Source organism: Myotis nattereri (assembly GCF_964212035.1).
Source record: "Myotis nattereri genome assembly, chromosome: 15".
Taxonomy (NCBI): Eukaryota; Metazoa; Chordata; class Mammalia; order Chiroptera; family Vespertilionidae; genus Myotis; species Myotis nattereri.
This window is the reverse complement of record NC_138090.1, coordinates 18986864-19011872: the sequence shown is the minus strand read 5'-3', so window position 1 is coordinate 19011872 and position 25009 is coordinate 18986864. Positions and strand designations below refer to the sequence as shown.

Sequence of the window (25009 nt, the reverse complement as noted above, 5' to 3'; positions counted from 1 at the left end):
TTGGAAGGATAGAATTGCCATTTACTGAAATAGAGTGGATTCAGCTTGGGGTGGTGAGAATTAAGAGTTTTGTATATATTAAGTATAAGATGTCCAAGAGACACATGCAAATGAAGATGTAGAGTCATTGAGTGGCTCTATGAGTCTCAAATTCAGGAGAGAAGTACTTAAAGCTATTAAATTAGCGAGAGAGTGAAAATGTAAATGCCTTATTTGCAAATAGAAACAAACATTAAGGAATGAAGATGGTTGTTCACCATCTGATATTGAGTCAGTGGAGGAGTTAGAAATTGGACTGAAACACCTGCTTCCCTTTACAGAGCTGGTCATGTGTCCTACTCCAAGGCATGTACACCTCCTTGCACATGGAAGAGCTTAGTACACTTCTCTGGGGAACAATCCACCACCTACCAATCCATAGGCATGACACCTGAGGATCTTAATGATGTACAGTGTCTTTCTGTTTTCTATCTTTACATGCTTTCATGATGTCTCTTTCCAGTTCTAATTAAATTCTCTGATCTGCCTTGATAATATACATCACCTTCTTTACCCATTGGGTAGTTATATTCGGCGTATTGGATGTTCTAAGGACACTGGATGTCTTCCTTGAGGGGGTGGTTAGTTGAAGAGGTAAGTTAGGAGGAAAAATAGGATAATGAATATATGCAATTACACATTAACAGACCTATAAAAAAATTTCAAATGTTGGAGAGGTGTGTGAATATGGGATACTGAGGGATGGCTTAGGGCAATGGGGCTGACACAAAGCCAAGAGAGGTTTAGTAAGAAAGACTTCAGAGAAAATGTGAATCTTATGTTTTGGGATGGTTACATTTTTCAAAGGATAATCTTTCCTTAACACATATAAACAAAAGCTGTAGTTATAAGAAACTGGAAAGCCAAAAGTTCAGTGATATAGGTAAATGCCAAGAAGTGTTGGAAAACCTTGAAGCAAATATTCAGGAGTTCTAACATGACTCAAAGGCCCTGAATAGGAGCTTCTAGAAAAGAATAGAACATAATTAAAATATGTAGCTTTCAGAGAATGACTCTTTTTGTCCTTGGAAACCAAAAAGTCAGTTCTGAGTCATGAATGCATAAAAATGACACAATATACGCAGATCTTTAGCATTAAAAAAAAATCAAATGTTCTAAAAGAATTGAAATAGAACCACAAAGACTAGCTTCTTCAAGTCATGGCATCAAAGAGTAAATATCAGTATCTATTATTGTTAAGACTAGAGGCCCAATGCATGAAATTTGTGCAAGAGTAGGCCTTCCTTCCCCTGGCTGCCGGCACCGGCTTCTCCCTGGCACCTGGGACCTGGGCTTCCCTCGCAGCCCCGGCTTCATCCGGAAGGATGTCTGGTCTAATTAGCATATTACGCTTTTATTATTATAGACTAGAGGCCCAGTGCATGAATTCATGCACAGGTGGAGTCCAGGCCGATTGGGCTGGGGGAGGGACCATAGGCGGTTGGCCGGATGGCCCCACCCCCTGGTCAAATGGGACAATTTGCATATTAGCCTTTTATTACATAGATAGTTTTGGAAACTCATGGCATCTCAGGGGAGGCTGAAGCACTTCATACACCTAAATTCTTGGCAGTCACCTCCCTGTTTCAGCAGTGACTAAGCTAACACTAGCTACAATGTGTGTGTTTCCTTCTGCTGAAAGAAGGAGCCTTGAAGGCAAACATCTCCTTCCTCAGAGCAGAGCCACCCTTAGAAGATGACACTAGAACAGTGATGGTGAACCTATGACATGCGTGTCAGAGGTGACGCGCGAACTCATTTTTTTGGTTGATTTTTCTTTGTTAAATGGCATTTAAATATATAAAATAAATATCAAAAATATACATCTTTGTTTTACTATGGTTGCAAATATCAAAAAATTTCTATATGTGACACGGCACCAAAGTTAGGGTTTTTCAAAATGCTGACACGCCGTGCTCAAAAGGTTCGCCATCACTGGACTAGAACGATCTATTCTAGAACCATCTTATTTTGATGGTTATTTAATTGAATGAAAGACATCTACTTAAAGCATAGATACAATATACTGTAATGTCAGAATCATAACAAGATTTAAGAAATACAATTACTATCTTTAAGAGTTTCGTGGCCATCCCAGAAAAGCTTTAAAGCAAGAATGAGTAGTGCTGGACCAGAGGTCAAAAGCATCTTTTGGCTGATGACATTGTCATTTTGGACTGTGGTAAGGAACCTGGATCATTTTTAAAGAAGGGCAGGTCTTGACCTCTCTCTGTTTTTCTGTTAGGATCTCAGCTGTTCTCTTAATCGAAAAGCCACTTCTAGGTTGCCTTCAAAATAAGGGCCTCAACTACTGGACTCCACACTCCCTCTTGGCACTGTAATGTGACCCTTCAAGGCCTTTTGAAGAACTTGGATATGAACCATGGTTTTTAAAAAGAGAGAGAGAATTTCTGCCATGTTTGAAATACTGGCTCACAGCCGGGGATTGGGGCACTCAATTCAGTGATAAGCCAGTGTTATCTTTGGGGAGGATCACAGCTTCCCCTAAAACCGAGAGACAAGCTTGTGCCCAATCAGGGTAACAAAGTATGACCGAGAGAGCTATGTAGTAATTATTCTTTATCCCACAAAGAACCGGGAGATTTGTGTCCTGTTTCCGAACCTATGCTGCCATATAGTGAAAGCAACAGGAAATTTGGAGACAAAGGGGCTCGATCTTGGTCTTAGCCCAGGACCAGGTCCGAGATCACGGACACAATGATGTTCTGTGCTTTCCTTCAATGCAGGGTGTATCGGGACTGGTTGAACTCAAATATGAACCACTGATTCATATTTAATGAAAGACGCACAAATATTTAACTTCGGGCCAACTTTTATGAAAATCTTATTTTATACACACTAACACGACAGCTACGATTTTGGTGCACAGAAACGTATTCCCACTCCGCCTTTGGGAAAACGCACGTAATGTGTAAAGCGAGGTCAACCGTCCCAGTGGGCACCGCCCCTCGTCAGCTCCCCGCCCACCGAGGCCCCGCGTCCTTGCTATTGGTTCCCTTCCCTGCGCCGTCCGTTGCAGTGGAGACCAAGGCTATGGCAACCAGGAGAAGCCAAACTTGCTCATCCCTTCGCTACCGCCAAGGGGTCTCTAGACTCTAGGCGGGGCGGACTCTCTCGGCGCTGTGTTCATGGCGCTCTACGAGCTCTTCTCTCAGCCGGTCGAGCGCGGCTACCGCGCGGGGCTCTGCTCCAAGGCCGCGCTGTTCCTGCTGCTGGCCACCGCGCTCACGTACATCCCGCCGCTGCTCGTGGCCTTCCGGAGCCACGGTGAGCCTCCCCCGGTGGGCGCGCGCCACAGCTGCCCGGCCCGCCGCAGCCGCGCGGGCCTGGCTGACATCCTCCCCACCGCCTTCCCGCCCTTTTCACCTCAGGGTTTTGGCTGAAGCGGAGCAGCTACGAGGAGCAGCCGACTGTGCGCTTCCAGCACCAGGTACTGCTCCTGGCCCTGCTAGGACCCGAGCGCGGCGGGTTCCTCGCCTGGAGCACGTTCCCCGCCTTCAACCGGCTGCAGGGGGATCATCTGCGCGTCCCGCTCGTTTCGGTGCGTGGTTCCTGCCGGGGCCCAGCTGCCCACCCGGACTGGGTGGAGGTAGGGGCGGGAGCGGGGGTAGGAGAGGGCGAGCGCCCGGCCCCGTGGGAGCTGCAGCTTAGGTCTTCAGGGTCCTCGATCCCACGGTAAGTGGTGTACACAGGCTCAGTGGTTTGAACATAGGCTTAACCTCCTGGGGAGTAAATCTCTTATTTCATTCGATATCTCCAAGCTGCCCGTAACCCCAAGAAAGTTAGCAGCCGCTGTCAGCGTGCTACCTGGCGCCGAGTCCAGAAGCCTGCCGCTGCCTGTTTGCAGGCCCCGTCATTTCCGTGGGCTGCCTGATAGAAAGGTGGTCGCGAAAGCTCCGCGATGGGTCATGGAGGACCAGCAGTGTTCTTGTTGCAACCCTCAGTGCTGCTGCAATTGTGCATCCAAACACTCGAACGGAAGGAGCAGGCATTTTTATGCAGGCTTGACCCTGGGAAGCCCCGGCCCTGATTGGTTACACGACCTCCGGGAATGCCCTCCCGCCTCCCGGGCTGGTCTTATTAGATGCCGCTGTTCCATCTTGTAGCTGTCCAGAAGGAAAAGGAAGCATTTTACTGTCTGTAATTTAGTATTCGGTTCAGGTAAGTGAGTGCTTCCTTTACAAACACTCACGTTTTGAAAACATTTCCCTTTAGAAATATGAAAATTCTGGTTTCCTTCTTCCAAAGTTTAATCTCAGCAAACATCTCTGAGATTATTAGCCTGCAAGCCAAACTTGTGTAGCTGGAAAAAAAAAATAATTCAGACTTTTTTCCCCCCAGCAACTAAATAAAATGAAAAAAAAATTAAATCTGATTAGTTATATAAATAACGACACACAAAATACGATTCAAGTTTTTTTCTGATTACATTTTCTTATATTTTTCTGATTATAAAATTGCATGCTTATTGTAAAATGTTAAAGTTACTGGTATATATAATGACATAAAATTAAAGGCTCAGTTTGGGGTATGTATCAATACTTGTTAATCAACCTTATTCTTTTTTTTTTTTTAATATATTTTATTGATTTTTTACAGAGAGGAAGGGAGAGGGATAGAGAGTTAGAAACATCGATGAGAGAGAAACATCGATCAGCCGCCTCCTGCACACTCCCTACTGGGGATATGCCTGCAACCAAGGTACATGCCCTTGACCGGAATCGAACCAGGGACCCTTGAGTCTGCAGGCTGATACTCTATCCATTGAGCCAAACCGGTTAGGGCAACCTTATTCTTTTTAAGATCTACAAGGTATTTCATGATATGGAACAACTGTGATGGATTTGATTTCACTTTTTCACTATTAGAATATTGCCATGAACAAGTTTTTTTTTTTTTTAAAATGTTTTTATTGATTTTAGAGTGAGAGGAAGGGAGAGGGATAAATAGAAACATTGATTGGCTGCCTCCTTCATGCCCCCCACTGGGGATCGAGCCCTTCCCAGACATAATCCCTGACCGGGAATCAAATTGGTGACCTCTTGCCCAACCCGGTTTGGCTCAGTGGATGGAGCGTTGGTCTGTGGACTGAAGGGTCCTGGATTCAATTCTGGTCAAGGGCACATGCCTGGGTTGTGGGCTCGATCCTCAGTGGGGGCTGTGCAGGAGGCAACCAATCAATTATTCTCTCTCACGATTGATGTTTCTATCTCTCTCTCCTTCTCCCTTCCTCTCTGAAATCAATAAAAATACATTTTTTGTAAATCTTAAAAACAAAAAATGGTGACCTCTTGGTTCATGAGTTGACACTCAACCATTGAGCAACACTGGCCCAGGCATGAACTAGATTTTGAATAAACATCAAATTGTGAGGAATTTCAATAGAAGCTGATTGTTGAAATTGTATAAGTAAATAGAAAACTAAGCAAGCAAATAAAATACTTATTAACTTTAGAGAAATAAAAAATAAGGGAAAAGTGAGAAAGGTCATTAAAGTTGTGAATAGGATTTACAGTGAAATGAGAGTTTAACTCTATTGGTGGGATGGGAAGGGTATGTGTGTGGTGGAGGCTGGTGGGTGGTGCATTTCATAATTGATTTGAGGCCCGGTGCACAAAAATTTGTGCACTGGCAAGGGTAGGGGGGTGTCCCTCAGCCCCACTTGTGCCCTCTCACAGTCTGGGACCCCTCGGGAGATAACCACCTGCTGGCTTAGGCCCACTCCCCGGGTGGCAGATAGCAGGCCCGATCCCTCGATGCCTGCCCCAGGTCGCGCACAGGTTGGGGTGCCACCCCGGGTCAGGCCACACACAGGATGCCTGGGCGGGCCAGCCAATTGCTGCTGAACCGCCCGGCTGCCCGGATCAGGTCGCACACGGGACGCCCCGCCACTGCAGGTTGCAGATAGCAGACCTGGATGGCGTCAGGTCAGGCGGGATGGCGCTGTCCCGCCCCACTGCCCTGGTGGCAAATAGCAGGCCCAGATGGTGGCAGGGCAGGCAGGATGGCGCTGTCCTGCCCTGCCTGCAGTATGCAAATTAGCCGCCATCTTTGTTGGCAGTTAATTTGCATATTGTGCTGATTAGCCAATGGGGGGCGTAGCAAAGGTACGGTCAATTACCATGTTTGTCTATTATTAGATAGGATGACATCTTAGACTCATTGAAATACAGGTAGTAAGGATTTGATGAGTCTAGGAGTCCTGAAGTAGTGGTCCCTATTTTTAGGAGACCCAAAGAGTAATGCCAAAGAGTATTTTCAACATAAAAAGAAAAAACCGGAACATTCAATGACAAATATATGGTAAAATGAACACTGGTATAAACTAGGAAATTAGCCTTTATAATAAAAGAATATTGCCCTAACCGGTTTGGCTCAGTGGATAGGGCGTCGGCCTGCGGACTCAAGGGTCCTAGGTTCAATTCCGGTCAAGGGCATGTACCTTGGTTGCGGGCACATCTCCAGTGGGGAGTGTGCAGGAGGCGGCTGATCGATGTTTCTCTCTCATCGATGTTTCTAACTCTCTATCCCTCTCCCGTCCTCTCTGTAAAAAAGTCAATAAAAATATATGTTTTTTAAAAAAGAATATTACTCAACAGAATGAACAGTGTAAAAACAAACAATGAGATACTTGGTGGGGAAAATATTGCAAGTCAGGGCATTTGGAAACAATTGCACTCCTTAATTTATAGCAACTCTTACAGTCAGATGGTGCATTGTTTTTAGTCTTGTGTCAGCTCCAAAGTCGCCCTCCTATCTCTGCTTTGTGATGCTCACACTGAGATGATGAAAACCACATTCTCTTCTGCCCACTGACTCCCTGTTAGGTTCTGCCAGTAGGAGGCATGACGAGCCTTGTTCTAGGAGTAGGAAAAAACTAGAAACTGCAACCAGTTGCTACTGCCAGTTGAAGAACCAGTGCCAGGGTGATACAAACAGGAAAGAGTGAGTCTTTCCTCCAGCCTTATCCATTCCCTCTCATGGTTTCCTCCTCCAAAGCTCTAGAGGTATCAGTGTCAGCTGGGAAGCGCTTCCTTCCTGAGGCCTGAGGCCCAGCTCCTGGTGGTAATGCCAGCCTCTTCCCTTCCTGCTCCAGCTCCAGGCGCGGGAGCTGCTTCCTGCAGTTACCCTCTCTGTGTTATCACAGCATTCCCTTTTTGCCTTTTTCGTCCCCTTATGCTATTAATTATCCCCTATACTAAATTCCCTCTGTTAAAATAACTGTTTTGTTTCTGTTTTCCTGATTGGTACAGGTAGACTGAGTGATATGCACTGACTAAATGCTGCAATGCCTATATTTATCCGACCTAGTATATTGGTATTGATTTCATATATATCTGGAAAAGATTACCTTTCTTTAACTACCAGAAATCTTTGAAATTGGGGTTCTTGTGGGCTATTATCGAAGGAGCACTGAATCAGGATTCTATAAACCTAAGTCCTAGCCCCAATTCTGTCATTGGATTACATACCCTCTCTCGGCCTCAATGTGACTATATAAAGAACACGATAGTACCTACCTCTCTAATTATTACTATTATTAATATTCTTATATCTCTTGGGATATGCAGTGGGACTAGTTGAAACAACCAGTGGATATTAACATTGTTCCAAATTGCACATATACCTTATAGAAATAAGATGATGGTGTGATTTATGAATTATCTTGGCCAGACACATCAATTTGATTTTAGATAATAACCTTGAACTTGTGTTAAAGAAGTATTAGTTCTTTGAATGCCTGCCTTGATAGCTTTGCACATGTGTTGAGATTGATTTGGAATAAATAGAATTAAATAATTGATTTCATTAGTGGTCCAAGTGATAGCATAGAATGTAGCCCACCTTGCCATCCTTAGGGGAGTGAGATTCTAACTTGGTGACAGGTCATTGTGGGAGATGCACCTTTTATATCATTTCTTATCCCCATTACTAGCTGTACCAATAAATCCCTTCACCTCCCTGAACCTTGATTTTCTCATCTATACAATGGGGATAATACTTGCTCTGCTTACCTTAGACTTATTTTAAAGATCAAATGAATTGCTTTTCTCTCCCACGCTGTGTTGGGGTTTGTATTCTGGCAATTCCCTCCTATCCACTATCCTCCCTTGCAAGTTGAGACATTTGATCTTTGTTTTCCTGTTTAACCTAAGGATCCAGAAGGCATAGATCCACCCCAGAGAGTTAACCCGACTTTGTCTTCCAAGTCTTCCCAGATAGATACCAGCTAAGGAAGATTCACAGAAAGACAAGGCAGCCTCTTTTCTATCCTAACCATAATTGCTAATACATAATTGCCTCAGTAATTTGATCATCAGCCCGAGTAACAGATATCCCTCCGCTGCACCTGCAAAGTTGATGGAATAGGACAGTGAAAATAGTATCCAACAGAAGACAGAGGGCGAGTTTCTCTATAACAAGGCCGAGGATAAGGACATTATTGTCTAGAAGGAAAGAAGCAATTGAAAGTTTCTGAAAACTGAGATAGCTCCATCTTAAAACGACCTTCTTAGCCTGAAAAAAGAACAAAGAATCTCTTCCTTGCATAATGGTATTGGTGGAAAGAAAAATGAATCAGTAGATGGAGAATTCAGATGGGAATGTTGATACACCATAGTAAAATCCTTCTGGGAACCTACACTGGGAAAGGATCAGTTGTAGTAACAAGATCCAGAGCGTGCCAAGGAATGGTGTCAGCGGCGATCACATTTCTGTAGCCATCCTTTCCTGCTAGTCGTAGTAGGATTACTAAGAGGCAAGACTATGGATGACAAGATTGGGTACCAGTGTTTTTTTTTATGAGCTGTAATTTGTCTTTTTCCCTCCTAAGATCTGTTTTCCCTACTTTCATGTACATAATTTATGAAGTATCTGTGGTTTTAATGGCTTACTGATTTTCCAGAGCTTCCTTTTTTGCTTTATTGATTGGCACTAAAAGTACGCTAGGCTTTAAAGTCCTGACAATGATGAGATGCAGTCCAATACTGAGAATTTGCCGCAGAGACACTCGTGGTTAAACGATGTACTGTATAAATAGAGCTTGGTGTTTTTCTGCTGAATCTGGGGAATGCATAATGATTCGTATTAGTTTTCTTTTCTAGACAAGTAGACAATAATTCTGATATGCTACTTAAACTTTCCATACCAGCTCCAGCCTGTTTGTAAAAATGAAAAGATGCCAGCAACAAAACAAACAAACAAAAATATCAAATGAGACTGAAAAAGAAAAATACCATCAGTTGTTTGTTGTTGTTGTTACCTATTCAAATTCCTGTTCACTTTGGCCCTTGAATATTTGAGAAGCACACGTATGAAGTTCAGGGGCCATGCACATTGTGTGTCTCTCCAATATTGATCCCTTATACCTATGCATTTTTCTCCTGATGAGGGAGCTAATACCTGTGTATCGCAGGACAGTGGTTCATTGTGTATGTACAATAGTAATATGGATTCTTCCCGACTTAATAAGGGTCGCTGGGTTTCTTAGACTAGAGAAGAAGACAGAAACCAGGACGGGAAAATGGACATGCTACATTTTAAACTGGAGCTTCCCCTGCAGTCCACGGAGCATGTTCTTGGTGTGCAACTCATCTTGACTTTCTCCTACCAATTGCATGTGAGTCAATTCCTGAGGGAAGCCTGTCCTCTCCCTTTTGTCTTTTAATAGAACAGATCCCTCTTTCTGATTTCTAGGAAAACCCACACTGTAGAAAAAGGCTCTTTTCTGAGGTACAGTTGGGGTTTAACTTGGGCAGGTCAAATGTTTTTCATTAGGGCCATATTAATTTATACAATGTCTGAACAGTTCCGAGGGTTCTGGGCAGAGTTCTGCCTGCATGGCCAAGCCAGGTATGTGGGGGACTGTTAGGCTTCCACCACAGACAGGTGACGCTTAGAACCCAGAGCCCTTAAGATCTGACTGAAACTGATCTTGTCTCTCCCTCTAATGATTTCAGAGGATGTCAACCTTCGTGATGCAGAGCATGGCATTTCTTCAGTCCTCCTTCGCTATTCCGGGGTCCCAGTTATATGTGAACGGAGACCTGAGGCTGCAGCAGAAGCAGCCCCTAAGCTATGATGGCCTAGACGTGCGATACAACGTAAGGATGCTTCTCCTTGTCCATCTCCTTTTATTTGTATATGTTAGTGTTTACCAGTTCTTTGTAGAGGGAGTAATGGAAGTTGGAAATAGCATTTCTCTGTAGGGGCACAGAAGAGGATTTCTGAGGAATTCCTGCCATGAATTCTTTCAAAATAATGGAGACAGATGTGCCTGTATTTATATCTAGAAAGAAAGGAAAAAAATCTCTGTTTTTAATCTAAGAACCAAATTGTTAAATGCTTTTGGATGCGCGCACACACACACACACACACACACACACCATATTTTAAGTGATCCTTTTTTAGTTATGTACAACATTTCAAAAATAATGCTAACTACCGATTATTGGAGCACATAATCCTGAGTTAAGAGGTTTAAATATATTATCTTGTTTAATCATCACAGCAACCTCAGGAGATGCCTACTCAGCCGTTTCCCAACTCGCCAGCTGCTTGTCCTGTCATGGCCCCCTTGCTCCATTCTAGCCATACGGGCCTTCGTGCTGTTGTTCAAATCCGCAAAGTGGCTCCTGCCTCAGGGCTTTTGCACTGGCCTTTCCCTCTGCCAAGTATCCACATAGCTTATGCTCCCACTCCATTCACTTTCTTTTAAATACCTCTGAACACAGTCCTTCCCTGACACTTCTTTCTAAAGTAGCATTCCCCTCTCTCTCCATCATTCCTCACCTAGGTTCACTGTTTTTTGTTTTTTTTGTTTTGTTTTGTTTTGTTTTGTTTTTAAATATATTTTATTGATTTTTTACAGAGAGGAAGGGAGAGAGATAGAGAGTTAGAAACATCGATGAGAGAGAAACATCGATCAGCTGCCTCCCGCACATCCCCCACTGGGGATGTGCCCGCAACCCAGGCACATGCCCTTGACCGGAATCGAACCTGGGACCCCTCAGTCCGCAGGCGGACGCTCTATCCACTGAGCCAAACCGGTTTCGGCTAGGTTCACTGTTTTACTTCCACCTGAAATATTAAAGATATGTTATTCGTTTATTTGCTAATTCCCTCAATAGTAAAAGTGCTGACATCTATACTTTCACCCCAGTGCCTAAAACAGTGCTGGCACACTATAAGTACTCAGACAGACTTGTTGAAAGAATGAACTCATTTTACACTTGAGGAAACTAGGACTTACAGGGATTAATTAATTTTTCCAAAGTCCCACAGCATGAAAGGAACAGAGCCATGAATTGTCTAAGACCAGAACTCATTCATTTCAACACTTATTGCTACTAACCTTTATTATATCCCAGGGAGGGGGGCATATAAGTTGGGCTGGGTTACTTTTGAAAAGGAAAGAGGAACTTTATCAGTTATTTCAGGTCTGTTCCAGACACACGTGGATATATGGTCACCCTAGCTATAATCAAGGTCAGTTTTTTATTTGTTTTTTAAAGGAGGACTATACAGTATAAACTTAATATGGCACTTTTTTTTTAACTTGAAAAAGATTTTTACTTTTTTTGTGGGTTTTTTTCCCCCCAGCTTTATTGAGGTATAATTGACAAACTTGTAAACTATTTAAAGTATACATCATGGTGATTTGATAGATGAATACATTGTGAAAGGATTCCTTTCAATTGGTTAACACATCCATCACCACACATTTATCTTTTTTGTATATGTCTGAGAACATTTAAGTTCTACTCTCTTAGCAAATTTCAGTTACATAGTGCAGTATTACTAATTGTAGTCATCTTGTTATACATTAGATCCTCAGACTATTCATCTTATAGCTGAAACTTTGTACTTTAACCCTTTCCCTATTGCCCTCTGCTCCCAGCCCCCGGCAACCAATTTTCTACTCTGTTTCTATGAGTTTGATTTCTTATTTAGATTCCACATATAAGTGAATGCCATGCAGTATTTCTCTTTCTCTGTCTGGTTTATTTCATTTAGCATAATGCCTTCAAGGTCCATCCATGTTGTTGCAAATGGCAGGAGTTCCTTCTTTTTTCATGTTTGAATTATCTTCTTTATCCCATCTTCTTTATTCATTCATCCATTGACAGACAGGCACTTAGGTTGTTTCCATATCTTGACCATTGTAAATGATGCTGCAGTGAACATCTCTTCAATATCCTGTTTTATTCCTTTAGATATATACACAGAAGTAGAATTTCAGGATCATATGGTAGTTATATTTTTAATTTTTTGAGGTACCTCCATACTGTTTTCTATAGTGGCTGCACCAAGTTACAGTCCTACCAACAGTGCACAAGGGTTTCCTTTTCCTCATCTCCTTGCCGACACTTGTTATCTCTTGTATTTTTGGTAACAGGCTTTAAGTAATACCTCATTGTGGTTTTGATTTGCATGTCCTTGATGATTAGTGATGTTGAGCACCTTTTCATGTGCCTGTTGGCCATCTATATGTCTTCTTTTATATATATATATATATATATATATATATATATATATATATATATATATATATATATTTTATTGATTTTTTACAGAGAGGAAGGGAGAGAGATAGAAACATTGATGAAAACATCTGATGAAACATTCTGATGAAACATCGATCAGCTGCCTCCTGCACACCCCCTCCTGGGGATGTGCCCGCAACCAAGGTACATGCCTTTGACCGGAATCGAACCTGGGACCTTTCAGTCCACAGGCCGATGCTCTATCCACTGAGCCAAACCAGTCAGGGCTATATGTCTACTTTAGAAAAATGCCTATTTGGTTCCTCTGCTTGTTTTTAAAAATACATATTTTTATTGATTTCAGAGAGGAAGGGAGAGGGAGGGAAAGATAGAAACATCAATGAGGAGAATCATTGATTGGCTGCCTCTTGCACACCCGCTACTGGGGATCGAGCCCGCAACTCAAGCATGTGCCTTGACTGGGAATCGAACCATGACCTCCTGGTTCATAGGTTGATGCTCAACCACTGAATCACACAAGCCGGGCTCTCTGCCCATTTTTAAAATCAGATTGTTTTGCTATTGTGTTGTGTGAGTTTATATCTTCATATATTTTGGATATTAACCCCTTATCAGATATATTATTTGCTAATATTTTCTCCCATTCTGTAAGTTGCCTTTTTATTTTGTTGTGCTTTGCTGTGCTTTTAACTTGACATAATCTCACTTATTATTTTTGCTTTTGTTGCTTGTACTTTTGGTGTCAAATCCAAAAAATCATTGCCAAGACTGATGTCAAGGAGCATACCTGCTATGTTTTCTTCTAGTTTTACAATTTCAGGTTTTAAATTAAGTTTAATCCATTTTTATTTTTTTATTATTATTTTTAAATATATTTTATTGATTTTTCACAGAGAGGAAAGGAGAGGGATAGAAAGTTAGAAACATCGATGAGAGAGAAACATTGATCAGCTGCCTCCTACACACCTCCCACTGGGGATGTGCCCGCAACCAAGGTACATGCCCTTGGCCGGAATCGAACCCGGGACCTCTCAGTCCACAGGCCGACGCTCTATCTACTGAGCCAAACAGGCTAGGGCAAGTTTAATCCATTTTTAATTGATTTGTATATATGATGTAAGATAGGAGTCTAATTTCATTCTTTTGCATGTGGCTGTCCAGTGTTCCTAACACCATTTATTGAAGAGACTATACTTTCCCCATTGAATGCTTGGCTCTTTTGTCATAAATTAACTGACCATATATTGGTGGGTTTATTTCTAGATTCTCTATTCTGTTCCATTGATATGTGTCTGTTTTTATGCCAATATCATACTGTTTCAATTACTATAGTTTTATTTTTTCTCCTACTTTTTATTTATTTTGACATATTTTGATATTTCCATAAACTTGTAAGTGGAAGATAAGCTGTACAATAAAAGCCATTTTATATATATAATATACAGAAATTATTTTAAAAGTTTGTTCAACCTGGGCTGGTGCGGCTCAGTGGTTGAGCTTCGACCTATGAACCAGGAGGTCACAGTTCAATTCCCAGTCAGAGCACATACCCTGGTTGTGGGTTTGATCCCCAATAGGGGGCATACAGGAGCAGCCAATCAATGATTCTCTCTCATCATTGATATTTCTATCTTTCTCTCCCAACCTCTCTGAAATAAATAAAAATATATTTAATTTTTTTAAAAGTCTGTTCATATAATGGATTCTTTGGATAATAAAAAAATTTTAAGATACAAATAATTGACTAAAAGTGCAATTATCACTAAACCAAGATACACAGGAATTGCACTTCATTCCAGGGGTGGGGGGGTCTCAACCTTACAGTGTTAGGAGAATAAAGTACATTTGTCATAGTATACATTATCATATTCCCTTAAAGCAGGGATTAAAGTTTTTAAATTAAAATACTTTCAGGATTACTTCTGTCTGTACATTCAGGAACTATCATTATTTTACTGGCTACACACAATTATCCCATCATACAAAAAAAATCTCAGTTGTATCCTAAGGTCTGTTTAAGTCAGATAGTAAACTAGTAATAGCAATTTAATTAGCAAGCTAAAATCAGAACAGTGTAGAAATTCTGCAGTTGAATTGTATTTCCTGTAGTATTGCTGCTATTAAATCTGTTTTCTCCATGTATTAGAAGGAAAAAAATAAGCATTGATAGTCAAAATAAAATTTTCATTGTTGTAGTACATGATAGAATATATGAGAGAAAGAAGAGTTCCTAATGTCATGACAATCTTTATGAACCTTTACTAGTGTAAAGGTTAAAGATTATTGTGTGTATATATGTGGAAAGAAATAAGAAACAAAGGCAGGTGGTTAGGACAGGCATATAAAGGGAATGCTGAGACTATATTATTACATTTATTTTTAAAAACTGATCTGAAGTCAGATGTTAGTGTAAATTTAACCTGATAATTTATTTGTGAATAAAGCTAGTTTTTTTTTTTAATCCTCATCTGAGGATGTGTTTATTGATTTTAGAGAGAGGGGAAAGGAGAGAGAGAAACATTGATCAACTGCTTCCCATATGTACCCTGACCGGGAATCGAACCTGCAACCTTTTTGGTGTATGGGACAATGATCCAACCAACTGAGCCTCACGGCAAGGGCAATAAAACTAGTTTCGTGGGAAACAGTTTATTTTTTAAAAATATTTTTATATTTTTATTGATTTCAGAGAGGAAGGAAGAGGGAGATAGAAAGATCTATGATGAGAGAGAATCATGGATTGGCTGCCTCCTGCAAGTTCCCCACTAGGGATTAAGTCCACAACCTGGGCATGTGCCCTTGACTGGAATCAAACCTGGGACCTTTTGGTTTGCAGGCCAATGCTCTATCCATTGAGCCAAACCATCCAGGGCAGTGGGAAACAGTTTAATTCTTTCCTTTTAAACATAAAGCAACTCAAAAGGAATTTTAAAGGTAGTAGGCCAGAAAATGCAACAGTAACTCCTATCATAATCCTTTTCAAATAAACAAATCAAGTTGAGACATGTGTTAAAATACTTTTCAGACTGAGTATTTATCAGCCTATATAATCCAATAGGATTTTGATATTTTATAAGAGCTATTACATCTAGAAGTGAAGAAAATAAATTAGATGCCCTCCCCAAGATATTGTTTAACCTTTAAAGCATCATAAGCTATATAATATCTTATGCAAATTAACGAGTGTTCTTACAAAAGTAGTACAGTTTTGGACTGATACTATGCTGTATTTGTAGTGAGTAATAGGCACAAGAATATGTATCAATTAGGCATTTTCAGTCTACTTAGTCTCTAAAGTTATTTAATTATTGGCTCCATATAATAACTGGCGTGCATTTTGGTACTTAAGTCATGAATTGTAGAGAACAGGAAGCAGTATGATATAGTAATAGGGTTTGTATCAGGCAATCACAGTGTTGAACAAATCTCTTCTATGAACTGTGTGATTTGTTTTGCAGTTGGTCACCTGTAGTAGATCCTTGATTTGATTCTTCCATATTCATATTTTTTCCAGCTGCAGTTGTTGATATTTCTTCATCTTCCTCCAACTCAAGTAGTTCTTTTGAAATTAATTGCCTAGCTAATTTAAGATTAAGTCCTTCATTATCATGAAGCTTCCTTTTCATTTCAAACTCTAGCTGTTTTTCACTAACTCGTTTGGAAATTCTGTGAAGCTGGGTCTTTCCTCCCCCCTGCTCATTTCCTACAGAGCACCTGAAAAAGAATAAACAGCAGGTAGTCAATAAAGACTTTTTACCTTCAGTTGAGAAGTCGCTGTCTTCATCTTCACTGCTTTCTTGTTCACGAACCAGATACTTTGGCTTTGAGCCTTTAGCAGCAGCTAATTTCTTAGCTAACATCTCTGGGTTCAGGACTTCAATGGTTTCTGAATCACACAGAGCACCTTCATCACTTTCCATGCTATTTTCTGGAGTGCTTGGTTCATGTACTTTAATTAAATCTTCGTCTTCTATATAATATGTCGCCACGATGTTCATTTCATCCCACTTCTGGGATTTTTTACTCAGTTCGTCCACACTTTTGTTCCGCTGCTGTATTGCGGAGGGCACCAGAGAGCAAGCCACAGAACTCTTGTTCTTCAGAATCCCCTTAATGGGCTGTTGCGAAGCCGAGGCTGCCATGGCCTGCTGCGAGGATGCCATGGCCCGCTGCGAGACTGCCATGGCCTGGTGCGAGGATGCCATGGCCCGCTGCGATGGTGGGCTTAAGGGTCGCTGGTTGGCGCTGGGTCCAGGAAGGAAAGGGCTAGGGGCGAAGGGAGACTGGCCAGGCAGCCGCCGAGCCCACCGGGGGCTAAAGCGCTGCACCTGCTGTCACGGTGACAGCTACTAGCGTCGTTTTCACGACACAAGGACCCCGACCCCGACGCGTTGGCGCCTGCTAGCCCGCGCTGGCGCCGGCGGCTGGCTGCTCTGGGTGCGCCTGTGGCCAACGCACTGTATCCGCGGCAGGCGGAGAAGCCCAACAGCCTGTAATACAGTTTCAATCAGGAAGTTTGATGCCTTCGGCTTTCTCTTTCTCAAGATTGCTTTGGCTATTTGGGGTCTTTTGTGATTCCATACATTCTTTAGGATTGTTTTTTTCTACATCTGTGAAAAATAACGCTGGGATTTCGATGGGGATTCCACTGATTCTGTAGGTAGCTTTGGGTAGTATGGACATTTTAATAGCATTAATTCTTTTAACACATGAACACAGTAACTTTCCATTAATTTGTGCCTTCTTCGGTTTCTTTTATCAATGTCCTATAGTTTTCAGTGTACAGATATTTCACCTCCTTAGTTAAATTTATTTCTATGTATTTTATATTACTTTTGATGCAATGTAATGGGATTTTTTTTGTAATTTCTCTTTCTAATACTTCATTGTTAGTGATTTTGTGTATGATTATGTATCCTGCAACTTTACTAATTCATTTATAAGTTCTAACAGTTTCTTCGGTAGAGTCTTTAGGGTGTTCTATTATATAATATTGTGTCATAGGCCAATAGTGACAATTTTACATCTTCCTTTCCAATTGGGATGACTTTTTTTTCTTTTTCTTGCCTAATTGCTCTGGCTGAGACTTCATATACTATGTTGAATAAAAGTTGTGAGAGTGGGCATCCTTGTCTTCTTCCTGATCTTGGAGGGAAAATTTTCAGCTTTTCACCATTGAGCATGATATTAGCAGTGGGCTTGTCCTATATGTCCTTTATTATATTAAGGTATGTTCCTCTGTACCCACTTTGTTGAGAGGTGTTTTTTTAAATAATTGCATGTTGAATTTTGTCAAATGCTTTTTATGCGTCTATTAAGATGATTTTTAAAAAATATTCTTTTATTGATTTCAGAGAGGAAGGGAGAGGGAGAGAGAGATAGAAACATCAATGATGCAACAGAATCCTACACACACACACACACACACACACACACACACACACACCACTGCAACTGGGCATGTGCCCTTACCAGGAATCAAACTGTGAACTCCTGTTTCATAGGTTGAGACTCAAGCACTGAGCCACACCAGCCAGGCAAGATTTTTATCCTTCATTTTATTAATGTGGTGTATCACATCTATTACTTTGTGGATGTTGAGCCATCCTTGCATCCTTGGAATAAATCCCACTTAATCATGGTATCTGATCCTTTTAATGTATTGTTGAATTTTGTTTGCTAATGTTTTGTTGAGGATTTTGCATTTCTGTTCATCAGGTATATTTAGCTGTGATTTTCTTATAATTCCTTTTTTACTTTGTTCATGAATTATTCTCCTGACATCAGTGAGCATCTTTGTGACTGATATTTTAAATTCTTTTTTCAAATAAGTCACTTATCTCCATTTTATTAAGGTCTGTCTCTGGAGTTTTACCTTATTCTTTTGTGTGGAACATATTCCTCTATTTCTTTATTTTCCTTGACTCTCTGTTGGTTTCTGTGCATTAGATAAAACATCCCTCTCTCCCAGTCTTGACAGAGTGGACTCATGTAGGAAATTAATCTTACCAATCAGCTCAGCCAGAGTTCTTCGTTGCTGTCAAGCCTTTGTCATTTTCCAAGCTGCCTTCAGTGTTCTTGTGGCTCCTAGTAGTTGAGGGTTTGCTAAGATCATTTCAATGTGGGTGATGTGGATATTTTCTCATTTGCCCAATGTGTAGGAGTCACTCAACTAAGTTTCTGAATTTCTTTCGGAGGGAATTTCTCCATGTATAGTTGTAGATTTAGTTTGTCAGTGGGAGGAGGTCAGTTCAGGAAGTTCCTTTGTTGCTATCTTGGAATGGAACCCTTTTTTTTATTTCACTTTTTTGTTGTTGTTTTTAATTGATTGCAGCGAAGGGAAGGGAGAGAGAAAAAGAGATAGAAACCTCAATGAGGAGAGAGAATCATTGATTGGCTGCCTCCTGCACGCTCCCGCTGGGGACCAAGTTCAAAATCTGGGCATGTACCCTGACTAGGAATCAAGCTGTGATCTCTTGGTTCATGGATTGATGTTCAACCGGCCAGGCTATTTTACTGAGCAAAACCAGCCAGGCTATTTTACATTTTTAAATATCTCCCTTAAGTCTTTAGCATTTGAATCTGCCTTCACCTAGAAACCCATAGCACTTTTTATTCCCATATCAATGGGAATATGATACTAGGGGGCAGGAAGTCATTTCCTTCTTCAGAGGATTATATGCTTACTATTTGCACTTTATCCTTTTTCCAAATCTACATTTGAAAGATCATCTAGAGAAGAGCAAGGACAAGACAAAGAAGTTGAAAATATGGTCTATTTTTAAAAATTAAAGGATTTATTTCTGACATTGGAATAGAGAGAGGTATTTTATAAATAGCTTAAAAACCTATGAAAAGTAGATATTGACCCCTTGTTTCCATCCCACAAGTGGAAAGATTGAGAGCAAATAAATTATTGTAAGACTGGAATAGGTCCCCAAGAACAAGAAGGTGGTCCTGGGCGGGCAGGAGGGTAGAAAGGCCAGAGAAGAAGCTGTTCCGGTGCTTACATCAGGGCCTCCTCCTATATCGCAGGTGTCTGTCATCAACGGAACCAGTCCTTTTGCCCATGACTATGACCTCACGCATATTGTTGCTGCCTATCAAGAAAGGAACAGTGAGTAAATTTCATTCAGCTGCTTCACAAAGACTTTCCAGGTTAGTGGGGGTCTTTGGAGAGAAACAGAATTGGAATCCTTATCACGATGAAAATGTCAAAACCAATGAATGCTCAGTGATGTGAGACAAACAGGCAACCTGGCGCTTTTCCTTTTTCCTCCTGATCTAAAGACCCACAGTCCACGCCACCGTCACTTCTATGATCCATCAGGTTAGTGCCAATTAATTGCCATATCTATTCCACCACTGGTTTGATGGATTTCCTTTTTTAAAAATAAGCGTAATTGAGGCGCTCCATTTACTTGTAAAAGAAGCCAAAGACAAATTACTGTTTCTAGTTTTCAGATGGAAATAGGGAATGTGAGTGACTCACCCCATACCAGCAAATGAATTAGGAGAATAGATGCGATGCACCCAAGGTTCTGGCTATAAGGCAGAGTGTGTCCGTCCCTTACTGAGGTGAGGCTCTTAGGCCATCCCATGCACTTGACTTGGCCTGCTTGGCTGGTTGGTGGTCTGAGGTTTTCTCTAAAGACATATTAAGTATTGCTTGGCAACCAGACATCATGGATACTAAGCACAGACACTTAACAAGTGGCGGGACTGCAATTCCAGTATTTCTTTCTGATTTTATGTAATACATGAACAGCATTATTTTAAAAATAAATTTTAAAACAAAAAAACATTGAAACTAAACTAAAACACTACAAATCAAGTTTTTAAAATTTTTTTCTATATGCAAATCTCTCTTATTTTTTCAGTTGATTTCAGAGAGGAAGGGAGAGAGAGATAGAAACATTAATGATGAGAGAGAATCATTGATCGGCTTCCTCCTGCACACCCCACACTGGGGATCCAGCCCACAACCCAAGTATGTGCCCTTGACTGGAATCAAACCCGGACCCTTCAGTCCACAGGTTGATGTTCTATCCACCGAGCCAAAGTTGCCTGGCTATATGCAAATCTTTTTATATAGCTGCTATCATAATTTAGAGACACTTTTGGATCCAGTTTATTTCTTTTTGTTGTTGTTGTTAATCCTCACCCGAGGATATTTTTTCCATTGGCTTTTAGAGAGAGTAAATGGGAAGGAGGGAGAAAAAAACATCCTTGCGAGAGAGACACGTTGATTGGTTGCTCCCATACATGCTCCAGCTGGGGCTGGGGATCAAACCTGCGACCCTTTGGTCTGTGGTTGACTCTCTAACCACTGAGAAAAACCGACCAGGCCAGTTTATTTCTATTTACTTTGTAATATAAACATTTTTCCCATGTTGCTACAAAGTTTTAATTGGTGTTATTTTTACTGGTAGCATAGTATTCCTTTGCTTAGCCACTCAACAACTACAGAAGAACACATAGGCTGTTTCCACATTTTTTTATGATGTGTTTTGACAAGTATTTTAACAAAGTGTAAGCAACTTTGCATATTCAATTTCACTTCTTTCCTTTTAAATCATTTCTTAGATATAAATTTTGAAGTACAGAATTTGCCTGAGAGGTCAAAAGAGTATTTTCATAGCTCTCAATTTTTTTAAAGTTTACATGTATTTTTTTAATTAAAATATTTTTATATATGCTATTATTAATATCAGAGAGAGGAAGGGAAAAGGAGAGATAGAAAGATGATGAGAGAAAATCATCAATCAGCTGCCTCCTGTACAACCCTAGTGCGGATCGAGCTGGCAACCTGGGCATGTGCCCTGACTGACCTCCTGGTTCATGGGTTGATGCTCAACCACTGAGCAACACCAGCTGGGCATAGCCCTCGATATTTTATTGCCAAAGAGAGCATTTGTGGATTAATTCCTGATTGTATTGCAGTAACCACCATTCTGACTGTCCCCAACCCCGTCTGGCTGGTGGGAAGGGCTGCCGAAGCTCCATTTGTGATTAATGCTATCATCCGATACCCTGTGGAAGTCATATCATATCCTTTCTGCTAAGAAGCCAACAGTAGCTCAGTTTCAAAAAAGGAAAAAGGATTCCTCACTTGTCCCAAGAAAAAACAGATGTGGGAAGCCTTAAGTTGAAATTGCTACAGCATTGCAGCCCCACACAAACCACTCTGTCTGCTATTCATACGAGGGTTGGGGTGGGGGGGTGGGGGGGGGGGCTGGGGAATTCATTTCCTGTTCCTATTTCTTTATGAGCAATTTTTCTAGGCCAGAATCATCCATATTTATGTCCTAATAATCTTTTGTTATCCCTTTTATCTTAGAGGTATTTGAAACATTTTTGCCATATCCTGTCTAAACTTACCCGTTTACTGGTAACATTTACTTAGAAAATGTCATCTGAGATTCCTTAACTGTGTATACTTATCTACCAGGATTCTGGGAAATTATAAAGTTTGCCTGGATCCAGTATGTCAGTATCCTACTTATCTTCCTCTGGGTGTTTGAAAGAATAAAAAGATTTGTGTTTCAGAATCAAGTGGTCACCACAATCCCTGTAACAGCAATGCCCCAGGGAGAACTCTATAAGCAGCACTTATCGTAAGAAGACCATGACTCTAAGCAGGACCTGGCTACCTCATATTGTCTTCTGAGAACGGCCATCTTAGGACACTTCGGAAAAGGGCCCATGGACACGTGCCAGCATGTGTGTTTTTCCTACCAGCGACAAAGAAGAGTTCTTTCTAATTTTTCTCTACACAAATTCCCTATCTTCTAAGTGCCTACCAGAATCTTCAGAGACTAGTTTGTGGGAAGGTCTGAAAAGGCTATAATTTGCTCTCCCGCCCCCCTTTTTTTGCCCTAGACTTGAATTTCAAGAGAAAACTATAATCAATTGAGACATGTTGGAAAGAGTATCACCTCTAGTCAAGCAGACCTTTGCTTCCTTGAACCGAGAAACATGCTATGCATTTCTTCCCCCAATTGTAAGGCACTTTTGACTCTTTTCAGGGCTCTCAGAACAGATATGCAAATCATTAGCATTTCCCCCATTCAGAACTTTGATTTCCAGAACTGAGAGGCCGTTAACTGGAGAACTGGAGAGAGAGGGAGTGCTCAAGAACATGTGTGTGCACCCACGTGAGGGTGGGCAACTTGAGGACACTAGGACCATCCACCTGCCCTCAGTCTAACAGACATCTTCTGTCATCAGCTCAGCTGAAAAGCCCTTTATCCTGCCCTTATGTGGCTGGCTCTTTGCCCTGCCTTTTGCTCTCTGTCTGTGCCCCTGGAGTAGCAGGCTGAAGTCAGAAGTGCTGTTTCATTCACAATCCTCTGGGCAACTGTGGGGGGAATAAGGATTGTAACCGTTTTTTTTTTCTCTCTGGCCCTCACCCAACAGCCTGGACACTTGCCACTCCTCCTTCTCGACAGCCTCTCCCCCTTCCTGAAAAGGACATGGGTGACAGAGGACCTGTTGTTGGTATTGGCTCCCTGCCCAACAACCACAGAGTTTATTTGGAGGGCTAGCGGGAAGCCCAGCTCCTTGTATTTCCCTTGACTAAGGAACAGGGTGCCCATCGGAGCCGGCCGCTTTGGGAGGGACGCAAGGAGCAGTGCGGGGAGGAAGAGGATGCTAGTCCCCGCAGCTCAGTCCAGCCTGGCCCAGACCAGAATGGCGGGCAGTCCAGTCAGATGACGCTCATGACTAAGCGAGTGTCTGCAGGAGAAGAGTGCTGGGACAGGTCTTTGTTACACACAGAGACTGATTTCTTTTCGCCCTAAGAAAACATGGGGTTCCTCAGAGGATGGATAGATCTGCTTTATGATCCCGAGATGTCATTGGTACTGAAAGGACACACCCACTATGACCTGTGCTTCAGGCCCAGTCATAAACACACACTTCAGTGTGTGCCTCAGTTTACCTTGGAGATTCAGTTTTTATTTCCAAACCACCTTTTCTTTCAGACTGACTAAAATAAGTATTTTGGAAACAAAGCTATTTTGAAGTGTTCAAGCACACAAAATCCTAACAGTGGCCCCTCTGGTTTTTCTTTTAAACTTTAGGACTGCTTATTTATATGCCTAAAAATTTTTTGAGATTTCAATCAATGAAAATTGGTTGCTGAATTTTCTGAATTACAAAAAGATAAGGAGATATGGAAAGACAGCTAAAGATGTATAGACATTGCTTTGCATTTTATTAAATTGTTTTAATGTAAGACAAAATTTGTATAACAAACCATGTGTTTCATAACTTTCTAATTAAAATGTTCAAAATGGAGGCTGCATGTGGCTTTTTAGAGGGGACAGGTTTGGAAAGGGGAAGAGTGGGGAGGGCAGAGGTAGCACACATTTCTCCAAGTTACTCTCCAGCAGTCTTGCTTTGCCAGGGTTCTGCTCAAAGACCTTGGAGCTTTTGTTAGCTCTTTGGCAAAAGTCCCCTGGTCCAGCCCCAAGTAAATGTGAGTGTTTGGTGGAATCCACATTGCATGTGGAAACCACAGGCTGGAAAATTACAACTGTGTCTGATGAATGTCATATTTACAGATCAGATATTCGTAGCTTCTGAACCTGAATCACACAGTGTAGTTGCAAGAGAAAACGTGAGAAATACACAGGATTTTATCCACTGAGCTGTAACCAATAGCTAAGTCAGGTTACTCAATATTTGGAGTAACTAGTTTTAAAGTGTCTTCCGGGGCTCCAGCCTCACTTACTCCCCACGTGGCTCCGCTGTGGAGTGGAACTTGGAAGAGACGACAAGAAGCCTTTACACAGCCTCACTCAATATTTGGAGGGGGCGATCCCTAATTTTTTGAAATGATTATCCAGTTTCTGTTTGAATTAGGTGAGGCCTTTAAGGCCCCACTTGGGTCCCATCATTAAGGTAAACAAAGCAATTCTATATCTTCCCCTTTCTCTCATGTTCATGCTTTTAAAAAGAAGTTTCTTTCTGATCAGAGCAGTTCTAAATGTCTATTGGGGGAAATGTGTAATTAAACCTAAAGAAAATAAAGTTGTAACTTCGCTACCCAGAAGTTACCACTGTTGGCATTCTGGTACACATATTTTGTTATATATTTTGCTGTCATACACTTCTTTGAACCCTGTGTACAAATCCTTGTTGCTGGTTTATTTCCTTAAGATAGATCCTAGAAAGGAATTATTAATTCAGAAAGCTTATGGCTGTTCTTAAGGATTTTAACTCATCTTGCCAAGCCACAACCTGGAAAGAATGCACTCATCTATACTCTCGCAGCAGACTTCTTTTAGAACCCACCGCAGATTCCCAGAGGTCAGAATTGTCTACCATTTTCAGATGCCTGGACTCTGCTGTTTTATCTGGAGGGGGGGCGCCCCGGGGGCGGGGGGGGGGGCGGCGGGGGCGGGGGCGATCTGCTTTATTTACTGAAACATATCCTG

General features: G+C 41.5%; 2 protein-coding genes across 2 annotated transcripts; one reads left to right on the top strand and one right to left on the bottom strand.

The window, feature by feature from the left end:
- The first annotated feature begins 3147 nt into the window (after window positions 1-3147).
- Window positions 3148-23860, top strand: TMEM231 (transmembrane protein 231). Its single transcript, XM_081108261.1, has 7 exons — window positions 3148-3327; window positions 3432-3601; window positions 9551-9679; window positions 10020-10163; window positions 19602-19683; window positions 21510-21607; window positions 21999-23860. The coding sequence occupies exons 1-7, from the start codon at window positions 3189-3191 to the stop codon at window positions 22185-22187; spliced, it is 951 nt and encodes a 316-aa protein (XP_080964387.1). The 5' UTR covers window positions 3148-3188; the 3' UTR covers window positions 22188-23860.
- LOC308531143 (protein phosphatase inhibitor 2-like) lies at window positions 15998-16708 on the bottom strand (the record flags this gene model as incomplete). The annotated part of the gene is made up of 2 exons (XM_081108013.1): window positions 15998-16218; window positions 16324-16708. 2 exons carry the CDS (start codon window positions 16706-16708, stop codon window positions 15998-16000), a joined length of 606 nt encoding a protein of 201 aa, XP_080964139.1.
- Window positions 23861-25009: the final 1149 nt, after the last annotated feature.